The 11203-nt window shown below is 39.6% G+C and overlaps 1 protein-coding gene across 2 annotated transcripts; it reads left to right on the top strand.

Moving 5' to 3' along the window:
* Nucleotides 1-252: 252 nt before the first annotated feature.
* Nucleotides 253-1503, top strand: LOC108614685 (actin-binding Rho-activating protein). 2 transcript variants are annotated; one of them, XM_018008912.2, is made up of 3 exons: nt 253-412; nt 466-765; nt 818-1503. In XM_018008912.2, exons 1-3 carry the CDS (start codon nt 389-391, stop codon nt 1103-1105), a joined length of 612 nt encoding a protein of 203 aa, XP_017864401.1. In that variant the 5' UTR covers nt 253-388; the 3' UTR covers nt 1106-1503. The 2 variants fall into 2 exon arrangements, with proteins under 2 accessions (XP_017864401.1, XP_017864402.1); XM_018008913.2 differs by having other exon boundaries at nt 269-409.
* Nucleotides 1504-11203: the final 9700 nt, after the last annotated feature.

Below are 11203 nucleotides of genomic sequence, written 5' to 3'. Positions count from 1 at the left end.
CACATGCTTGCCGCAGGATAGGAGAGTGCCTTAAGCTCAACGCCATTTCGCTGGATAGATTAATTGGGTTATGCTGCGACAACCTTTTGACCTTTCGTTTGCCGCCCCTCAACAGCGGCAAGGCGTGCTATGGGCTCAGTCCACGGGCTATTGATGAGGATTAGCGTTCGTCTGCCCAGTCGAGTCTGCTGCCCATTGATAGGGTGTTGATGTGTTTAGACAGCGGTTGGGCAAACTGTCCGCCACATTTGCCCGAGATAGCAGGCGTTCTGTTTTTCAGCTTGTCGGCCGGCTGAGAGGCAACAAATATTGACGTTTCAGTCAGTTTTTGTTTTGAAAATCTAAAAAAAAATACAAAAATTATAAGTGGACTTTTTAAAAGCATATAATGGAGGCTAAAGGCAACACAGTGGTAGGTTCAAACATCGAACACTTAGCTCGGGCTTACCCTAACCTTTTTTCAAGGAGAGGAGTGTCCTGTCGCGCATTAACATGTTTAACCAGCATGTGGAGGAGCACAAAAACTGGCAGCGCATCAATCCCTTCTCCCACTACAATGTGCGAGATGTACCCAAGCGCAGCATTCAAAAGGACCTGTACGGCACCCCACCCGCCGGCAGCCTCTCTGAGCGGCGGGCAGTGCAGGCGCAGATCCTATCCCTACAAGAGATCCTCCAGCTATGCGAGCTGATCAACGAAAATGGCGAGCGACAGTCGGCGGATGATGCCGCAGAAGTTAGCCTCATGTTCGGCGTGCTCTTTGAGGTGGGTAGCTCTGGTAAAGGTTCCTCCGTCAGCTCACCTGCCCGCTTTACAGATGTACAACCACATCTCTGACAAACTACTTGGCACGCTGCTCTGCGCCCGCAAGCACAAATACATTGACTTCGAGGGCGAGACACTATTTCAGGGTCGCGACGATAAGAAAGGCGTGCGTCTTTTGCGGCCTTTTGAGGAGCTAAGGGATGGCATTTTGAATAAAATCGAGAGCCTACGTTGCATTCTAGCTGAGCAGCCCGTGGAGCCTGTGGAGCCTGTGGAGCCTGTTGAGCCTGTAGAGCCTGTAGAGCCTACGGAGCCTGTTGAGGCTGTGGAGGAACCGTAGCTATGTAACAGGATGCCTTATTCTTGTAGGTGGCACGTGGCACGTGGCACGTGGCACGTGGCACGAGGCACTTGCCTGTCATACAATCGCTGACCCGTGTCATTGGTGGCACACACCGCACACCTTACTCCAGACACCACACTCCTCGGGGCACGTGCGCCACTCTCCAAGCCTTTAAAAGTTAATTAAATTAACATTTCGGCTGCCTGAAGACCACTCAGTCCCAGGCATCCCAAGGCGATACCCGACCTGACTGTCCGCCCCGAGCCAAATGGAGCCCTGCTGTGATCTGCGAAATACACCTGCCTCTCAAATTGTCACCTCGGATACACAGCTAATGTATCGAGAACACACATTTTAGCCAACATTTATATGCAAATAAATATCTTTGAAAAGCCCTCGTCTAATGTGACTCCGGCTGGAAATGAGTTCAAAGCAGCGCCATGCGGCATTTAGCATGTGGCTAGGTTACCAATATATTGATATATGTACCCTGCGTACAGCGATACATATACATATCTATTTGTATTTTCACCTTAGAGGCTTTCAGTTCTATTCCCGCGTGGCACAGTGGCAATGTTTTCGGATTTTATTGGCGTTCAATTACAACTCCATTAGCTCCTTATCGCAACAAGCGTGTTGAATCAATACATATTCATGGTCGTCTGGCTTGGAGGTTGCTAAGCAAGCATTTACATCAATCTCAATAAATATTTGAAAAACAGTCAAGTGGTACATTTGAATAATAAATCCACATATTTAAATAGTTATTTCATTACTATTACCATATCACAGATCTTATGGTGAGTATGTAAGAGACATGGAAAGACATTCCAATGTTCGTTAGATTGGCGATATTATGGATCTATTTGGTCACCCTAATTCACTATACAGGCGCTTAGCTACTAAGGATAAAAAATAGTTGACTCAAAAGGTAACATACATTAAATCGCCCTACAAAGCCCCCATATTTAACTCTTCCCTATATCTGATAGATATTGTTAAAAATAAAAGTTATCGATAACTGTAATAATTCTATGATTTGCAATTTCTCTTAAATGTAAAGATTGATTAAAGCTTAAAATAAATTAAATTCAAATAAAAAAGAACTTTTTAAATGAATTTAATATATATATAAATATTTAAATACATATATAAATATATTATAGGTATATGAAATGGTTTTTACTTTTAAAACAATTTAATTGTAGTATGATGACTCTTAAATGCTGCATAATCAACTCTGTATGTAGATGTTTAGATCCCAGACTAAAAAAGAGATGACTCAAAATGGGTGAGCCATTCTTATTTTAATACTTTGCCATTCTTTATAGATATTGTTAGAATTAAAAGTTATTGTTATGAGTTTTGATGATTTGCATTATTCCTTAAATGTAAAATTTTATTAAAGCTTAATATTCATGAAGTTTGATGAAGTATATGCAATAATATATATCTATAAAATGTGATCTTTGATCTGATATTTCTGAAACACAAAGACCTTTCACAACTTCTAAATTTATTTTAATTACTTTCATTTTATTTTGATTATACAAAAGTTGTTTTTTATACGCTTTTTAAATTCTTATTCCTTCAAATTTATCGCTTTCAAGGAATCGTTTTATGTTGTATTTCCTCTTTACGACTTGAAGAGATTTTAGCAAAGAAACTTTATCAAAGCGCTTTAAGGGCAGATATACCTAGCTCAATTACTTTAATTGTATCATACGATCACTATATTTTCGTTGATACTCAAGGAATTCTCTAGTACTCGATAAAGTTTTTTCTTCACTCAACAGTAAAGTAAACGTCAGGATTATGTTCAGCTTGTTATTAGTCTCTCCCGTAGAAATACTATTTGATACACATTCAAGCTAATGTGTTCATCAAGTTTTAAGTGCCTCAGGTGGTATTTGTATTTGCTGTGTTTGTGGTGTATATAACCAGAGCAAAGCTCAAGTGCAGCAGGGTATTTTCTTTTTCTTTTGATATATTTTTAATGTGTAATTAGGGTTTATTATTTTTAGGGAGAGCCACCGTTCGCTACCTTGCCACTTGTCACCCACTGCCACCCACCCACGGCCACTGAGCACCACCGACTACTGCCTCAGCTCGAGCTGGGCGTGAGTGAGCGACTAATGTACCGTTGATTTGATTTAACGACAAATTGCTTCTGGTGGAATACGGCTGTGAAGTAGAGCCGCCTGGCATATTGTCTCGTAATTCGTGTGGCCCACGCGATTGCTTCCACATTTAAGGAGCTACATTTGACACACTGGGCGGCATGGGTCTGGGTCTGGGTGCTCCCCCGATGACATTGAAATTGGGCATGCCTAATTCAGCATGGAACATGCGTAATTTATGTGTATTGCGGAATCCTGTGCTCTTTTCAAAAATTTGCTTGTCAGTGTGTCAGGCTTTTCTTTCTGTCTGACAAGCAGCGAGACATACGCATCTCTGGCTTGATTTCGTTCATTTATGTGTGGGCGCGGGGGGAACAGCATCCAAAATAAACATGTTTCCGTTTTAGCAATGGATTTTTGTTCTATGCAAATGCCAGGATACGGATCGTTGCGCACAACTTCCGTGCCCCATTTATCCGGCAGCCAACTACAACGGAAGGCCGCAGCCAATGCCAATGCTAAAGCAAAGCGCATAAAATATCCCAACACATTGCCTGTGTGTATGTGCGTGTGTATCTCTGTGTGTGTGTGCGTGTGTGGGTGGGTGGTTAAACACTGCAGGCGCTGATTGCTCAACTCGAAAATGGTCAAGGTCCGTTTTTTGTGGGAGGGCCATGAGGGTTTCGATTGATCCCTTGGCAAGGCGATTAAACTCAGAGCTAGCTTGGCCTAAGGTAAGCAACACAAGTGAACACCATATGTCAATTGAGTTCCTGCCTGTGCCTGTGCCTGTGTGCGTGTGTGTCTGTAGTTAAATATGATGCCGTCAACATATGAACTTGAGTCTGGCCCAGCTCAGACTTCTGCATATTTTAGCTATTTCTATTCCCAAGTATTGAGTTTGCTTTTTGGCAACGCTTCAATGAGCTTATTGACTTTCAGTTTCTGTTTGTCTGCTCGAAGTAACGTCAAACGCAGATTGGACAGAGCATATACTAAATTAAATAAAAGCCAAAATATTGATTTTGGAAATTGTTCCAAGACAAACATTAAATCCATATCAAAGAGATTCACATATTTTCAATATTGCATATTGTTTGCCACTGGCTTTTCTTATCGGAAATCGCAAATAATAAGCCCAAGTCCCATTTTGATTGCTTACCTTTCGTCGGTTATCTTTTCTTGTATACCTTTTGTGTCTTTAAGAATATTGCTTGCCTTTCTGTGGGGCTTCCGCAACTTAAGTCCAGCCACGATGTCGGCGTCGGCCTTGCCTGTTGGCTTAAATTTCCGTCAAAACTGGTTGCTAATTTATGAGCACTTTGTGGGGTGGTTAGCTAGAGGCCGTAAGATGAGCACGCAGTGTATATCGCGCGCTTCCGCTTCCCGTTTCCCATTTCCGGCAATATTTTTCGAGCTGCTGTCAGTGGGCGATGTTGTGCTTTTGTGTACGTCTCAAAGGATTTGGCAACTACAAGGTGGTAAGCCGTTTCTGATGAGCCCGCAAAGGTCAAGCCCGTGGACAGGGCGACACATTAACAATGTCATAAACAGAGACTAGGCGAAACCTTCGGGCCAACGCAATCATAAAATAGTCATTTAACAATTGATAAGCCATGCCATTCCACGTAGCTGTCACACACAATAATAGCCTGCCAAATGACGAAGATTCAACAAGAATTCTCAGTACCGAGCACCGTTCTAGGGCCGAGACGCCGTCGCAGCTGTCAAAATATGCCAAGGCATTATGAATCTGTGCGCAAGCAATAAGCAAACAACTTATATTTATGGAAATATTTTGGATGTGATAAAAACACCACAAAGAACATAAAAAACTAAATTTGCAAAAATAACACGCCAAGCAGAAAAACTTTGCAGACGACGCCAAAGGACAATTCTCGAAAGCATTATCTCTCAATTTTATACTACAATTCTATTATTTATAACCCGTACTATGGCCCAGTTGCTAAAAGTACAGCTGAATGTAGACGTACTAGGCTCAGGAATGGAGCAACTGGCCAAGCAGAAAGGTCACTGCGTCTAACCCTGAGCCATGCCGCCAGCTGCTGACAGTGATAAAGCACTTGGCAATGAAGCAACAAAGTGCACACAAGCGAAGCTGAGCGGAAACAACAATAACACAATCCCTTCAATAGAAACTTCAACTCGGAGCACTTCTCTTTAACATCAGAATGAGTATATTGTAGTACATTAAGAGAGCACAAAGCGGACTGAGAGCAATGTGGTCTTTTGACTTTAATTCCCGTTTTAACGACTTTGGTTATTCAATTTATTTGCATATTTGACTGCCTCTTATTTGCTATTGACGGGCTTATAACACAAAATTTGAAATAATTCATTTTAATTAAATTGAAAACTGCTGTCACCAATTACTAATTTACTAATAGACTAATTAACGAATTACATCAAGATTTTTTGCCAATTTTCGAATATAAAGTAAATAATTTAAACTCTTTAAGCATTACAAGATGACTTGTAACATGAGCTGATTTAAAGACATTATATTCACTCTGCATCAATTAAGTTGTCTCTATATGTGAGTTGTAATTTTACTCAAAAGTCTAATATGGACTGCAGCTAACTTGTTATTGGTATTTGCAGGAAATCAAATAATATAAAATTATGACCAGACCATTTCAGACCATTTCAAATTTTACTCAAAAGAGTTATTTTTCGGAAGAACCAAAAACTAAGCTGACTTAGCCATGTCCATCTCAGTGGCAAACACGCAATATATACCTTAAGCCTCTTTACAGCATGCGCACATTAAATGTTTCTTCTATCCATTTTAACTCGATTTAAATTGAACCTCACCTTATAAATGAAATCTTGTCACGCAATCTTGCAGTACGTTTCGTTTGACACTAGTGCAATATATATTTTAATTTAATGTGATTATTGAGGACTTCGCTTCGATTAGGTGGAGTCAAAGCGCAATTGCAAATATGGCCAATGTGTAAAAGAGCTTGAGCTCTTACGATATTTCAGACATTTACCATCGCGTGACGAGACTACATGAGAATAGTCGCCAAACGCGTTAATAATTTGTATACCTTTGACACAGTAATGCGCTCAAATACATATGTTGTGGCTGCTTATATTGTGGTTTAAGGTTTGCAAAGATGCAAGCAATTCAGACAAGCTGAAAACAGAGCTCTTCAGTCTGGAATTCCTGCTTATTACAATCAAATTGTATTCACAAATTTAAGGTATCTCGCCCCAGCTGGACTGACTTTTCTAACAAACTCTAGCAACGCAACAACAAACTTAGTCACAGTAAGTAAAGCATTTGGAAGTTTCTTCAGTGCTTCTATGGAAACAACATAGACAAACGCGTTATCCATCATTCCTCCCCTACTTACTGTTATGACACTTTTCAGAGAGATAACTTTCGTATTCATTGTATTGCGATTTGTTATGCCAATGCAGCTTGACTCCTACCCAAAGTCGTCTTTGACTGTAGCACGTCTGGAAGCATCAGCAGAATGCTGATATTCTGCGGCTCGCAGTAATGTGATGCAGCACAATAAGAAGAAATGGATGTAAAAAATAAAATAAATATTCGATTTACTTGGCTGCGTGACAAACTGCAAGCAGCTGGCTTTCAGGATATATTGTAACTCTCGGCATCTGCATTTTGTCGTCAGTCAATTTTCGTGTTCAGTTTTTAGACAAGCAGCCTCAGTTGACAGCCCGCAGCTGGGAGCTGGCAGCAGCTGCAGCACTGCCAGAGCTGACAGCTTGGTGGCCACTTGTGCCCGTGGGACAGATATTTCAGGGTATCAAACTGCGACCGGGACCCGTTCGTAAATCTTGCCGCCAGCCAGGGTCAAAGCCACTGAATGTGTATTAAGTTTTGGTCAGTGGTCAGCTTGCCAATAAATTCAATGCCCGTGGGTGGCAGCTGCGTGTCTCGGCATGCTGCTGCTGTACTGTGTAATTGCGTGAAATAACAGATTCTATTGCAGGACTCTTCGCCCCGTGGTCCGTCTGCTAAATCAAGAGGAAAAAGTCTGAATAATTCTATTTAAGTTTTCTAGAAGCACGGAAGTTTCAGTTTCAACCAGCCACACTTGGGAAACTTCTAACTGCTTGCCAATCAAAATTAAAACTTTAATTAAATTAGTTGCCAGCATTTGACAATGACTCGGCAACTGAGTCCACTATAAATGCAATGCACAACTCGCACGTCATTCGGCTGATTGTCATTCAGCTTTTTACAGCGCGCAGATGCTCGAAAAGCCTCAAAAAATACAAGAAGCAAAACAAAACTGAGAATAAAACAATAAAAGCAGAGCTGACAAACCATAAAAACGAATACAGTAGTAGCAGCCCGACAGGCGGCCAACCAGGCGCCAATCGACCCGCCCCGGCATTCAAGACACGAGTGCGAGTGTAATAAAATTAGATTTAAAGAAAAAATATGTAGTTTTTTTTTTTTTTTTTGTTTTTTTGTTTTTTTTTCTTATATTTGTACATGCTGGCAGAGAAATGTATTATTCTGGCACTAATAGGCGCTGCGATGGAAAGATAACTGCAAAACAGTTTCTAGCTGAAAATTCTGAAAGTGTCAATAAAAAACAGTTTCAATGAATCATAGTTTGCATAACGTGAATCAATGCGATTATTTCAATTTAATTAAACTTTGCAGATCATTAAATCTTATACAAAGTAGACGCTAAATAAATAGAAATAATTTTATCCTTTTCATTCAGAATATAGAATCATGAATTAAAACTTTTTTCTATAGTAAAACTACTATTGTTTGATTATTTGAAAGGTCACTTCATAAAGAATCCCAAACGATAAGGAGATATACATATGAAAATCCAGCCCTGGTATCTAGAAATTTCTTAAGAAATGTTTGTACCTATGTTTACACAGGATAGTTACTACAAAGTTTATTCAGTCTTCCTACTTCTTTATGTATCAAAGTCAAAACAAAAAAACAAAAAAACAAAGGAAAATCCAAGCCAAGCCACTCCATTGAAGTAAGACTCCAAATTTAATAATAAAATGCGACAATAGAATGCAAAAATGTATTGAACTTATTTTTGCTTAGGCAAGCTAATTGATGTTTTTCTCAGACTTCCAGCAGCTGTAAGAATCCATAAAAGGTAACAAAGTCTGGGATTTGCACTGTGGCCAAAATCGATTGAAAGTAAATCAAAAAGTGAGTTAGAAAGCTAAAGGTGGGGTGTAAATGCATGAACAGCATGTAAAGAAACTCGTTGCTCAGCAGTTAATTATCATATTATATTAGGTTGAAGGGAATATTGAAATTTGTCAAATTTTCTAAAGCCTAAGAAGCTGAAAACTTTTGCAGATAATTTGTTAAGTGCTTCATCAATATGTCAATAAGTACCTCCTACTTGTAAGAGAATGGTGAAGCTCAAAAGTTTCGGTTGGCACGCTCTTAAGAACTTCAAGATTAAAAGAAAACAATAAACAAGAAATAAGCACACGGCCCAGCAAGCAGCTGAATCTGCAATCGATTTTGCCGACTTGGCACGTTTTCAGTGGGCGTGGCGAGTGCCCTTCTGACTTAATGTGGAAATGAAGGCTTTGTGGATTCATGGTCAGCCTAACTATAATTGAGTGAAAGATGTAGACCTTATCGTTTCTGCGCGTCATATTGTAGACTCTAAGTTTTCTAAGTTAAGATTAAGTGAATTCGTAATGCAAGGGGTAGTAGTTCATTACTCTGCTTTAAATATTTACATTTCTAATATCAAATCTCTAAGTTCTTCATAATCGGGTGTAATAGTCACAAATTTAGCTTTCAATGAGTGAACCTAACAACGAGCAAGTATGCAATAAACATTAAATTAATTTCCTCGTTTAGAGGAAACACCGTAAAGTCAATTTCACTTTAACGGACGTTGTTGTTGTTGTTCTCGTGAATGAATAATTGTGCATTGCCGGCAACAAAACCAAGGGAGAGCGTTTACTTTGGGGGTTGCGGAAGACCCAATGCCCAAGCAAACATTTGACGTAGAGTAGCAGACTGTAGCCATGACGTAACTGTCCTTAGATATATATTCGTTAGAAGAAAATCAAGTATTTATACCCTGAACCCATTTTCAATGGGAAATCAGGGTATAATGGTTTTGTTGAAATGTATGTAACAGGCAGAAGGAGGCGTGGCAGACCCCACAAAGTATATATATTCTTGATCAGGGTGACGAGCTGAGTTGATTTGGCCCTGTCCGTCTGTCCGTCTGTCCGTCCGTCCGTCTGTCCGTCTGTCCGTCTGTCCGTCTGTCCGTCTGTCCGTATGTTTGAACGCGTCGATTTCCGAAGATATAAGAGCTAGAGACTTCAAATTTTTTGTAAAATGTTCGTAATTACAGCGCGGATATCGAGTTTATCATTAAAAATCGATAACTCATCCCAATATTTTTTTATCGATAAAAAACCTTATCGAAAACCAGTTATAAAATTATATCTTCTACACCTTTATTGCTAGAGTCTCCAAATTTTTAATGTATACTTACATGCAATTTACACAATTTCGGTTTTTGTTAAAATTTACCCCCACCCTTAAATTCACCCCCTCACCCTCACTTTTGTAAAAAGCGTATTTCAAATACTAGAGACTTGTGCTTTGGCAATTACATGCATATCCATGTTATAATCATAATCTGAAAGTTTCATGAAGATCGTACGTCCATAAAAAAAGTTATTAAACAATTAAGTTCTCATAGTAAGCGCACACTGCAGCCCATGCGTGTTTATGCGTGGGTGCTTGTGTGTGTATGTGTTTGTGTATGTGTGTGTATGTGTTTGTGTATGTGTGTGTGTATGTGAGTGTGTGTATGCGTTTATGTCTGTATGCGTGTGTGTGTATGTATGCCTGTGTGTGCGTACGTGTTTGTGAAAGATGCGAAAAATTATTGAAATAGCTAACACTCCAAGGGTTCAGGGGATCTCGTAGTCGAGCAGTCTCGACTAGAGCTTTCTTACTTGTTTTATAATGCTGTCAAGCTCGGGGCATTTGTTGATTATTACTATTGACTGTATTATGTTGCTGTCTCAATAAATTTTCGTTTCTATCATCAGCAAACAATTATACGATTTATAGGCCATTAAAAATATATTACGTGGCTTTACTCTAATAACTCATTCAATTTAAAATCATAAAAGAGAAAATAATAATAATCGAAGACAGTAATTGCAATTTCACGGGTGCTTCATTTGGGAAACAGTTGTTCCTTACCTCATGAGTAACTCCAATCAACCGCATTATCCGCCGATTCATTATTTTACCATTTGCCAGGAATGATGACATCACGAATGAAATAAAACTGAACTAGGTCAGCTAAGCACTCATCTCATCGAAATCTACTTGCACAATCAGTTCTTTTGAGCATTCGTCATCCTTCCCCAACACCTGGTAAAAAACATTCTTGTCTTTTAATTTTCTTGCTCACATTATTTAGTGGTTTTACTGATATGGTATATGAAATAAATTAGTAACAATCTTAAAAAACGAGATAAAGAAATTTTAAAAAATACCTAGTTTAAACATTTACAGCGAGCTTTCAAAATAAATTCCCCAAATAATCCCTAAATTGCAGATGATACTTAACTCGATTTCTTCATCTGACGCAGCTGCAGACGACTACTCGGCGTCTAGCTCTGCTCGAATAGTTTAAAAATAAATGTTTAATGACAGCGCCCATTCACTGTGTGTACAAAGTAGACTGCACATGGCAATTGCTTATAAATAGTCGCAGTCGTAGTCATGCAGGCCGCAGTGGCCTTTTACTTTTACTGCGCAACAATGTTGCATCAACATTCAGACGCACAGAACGCGTACTATAGAAATACGCAAATGGTTTTTATGAATGAAACACACACGACTGGCTGAGCAGTGGCCGAGCCTGGCAACATGGCGCATGCGTAATGGCACTCTCAATGTGACTTTGGCGGCAGTCGGAAAAACTAGAGA

Source organism: Drosophila arizonae, chromosome 4 (assembly GCF_054131065.1).
Source record: "Drosophila arizonae isolate 15081-1271.41 chromosome 4, UAZ_ARI_1.0, whole genome shotgun sequence".
NCBI lineage: Eukaryota > Metazoa > Arthropoda > Insecta > Diptera > Drosophilidae > Drosophila > Drosophila arizonae.
The sequence above is the reverse complement of the archived record's forward strand: the minus strand, read 5'-3'. Positions and strand labels throughout refer to the sequence as shown.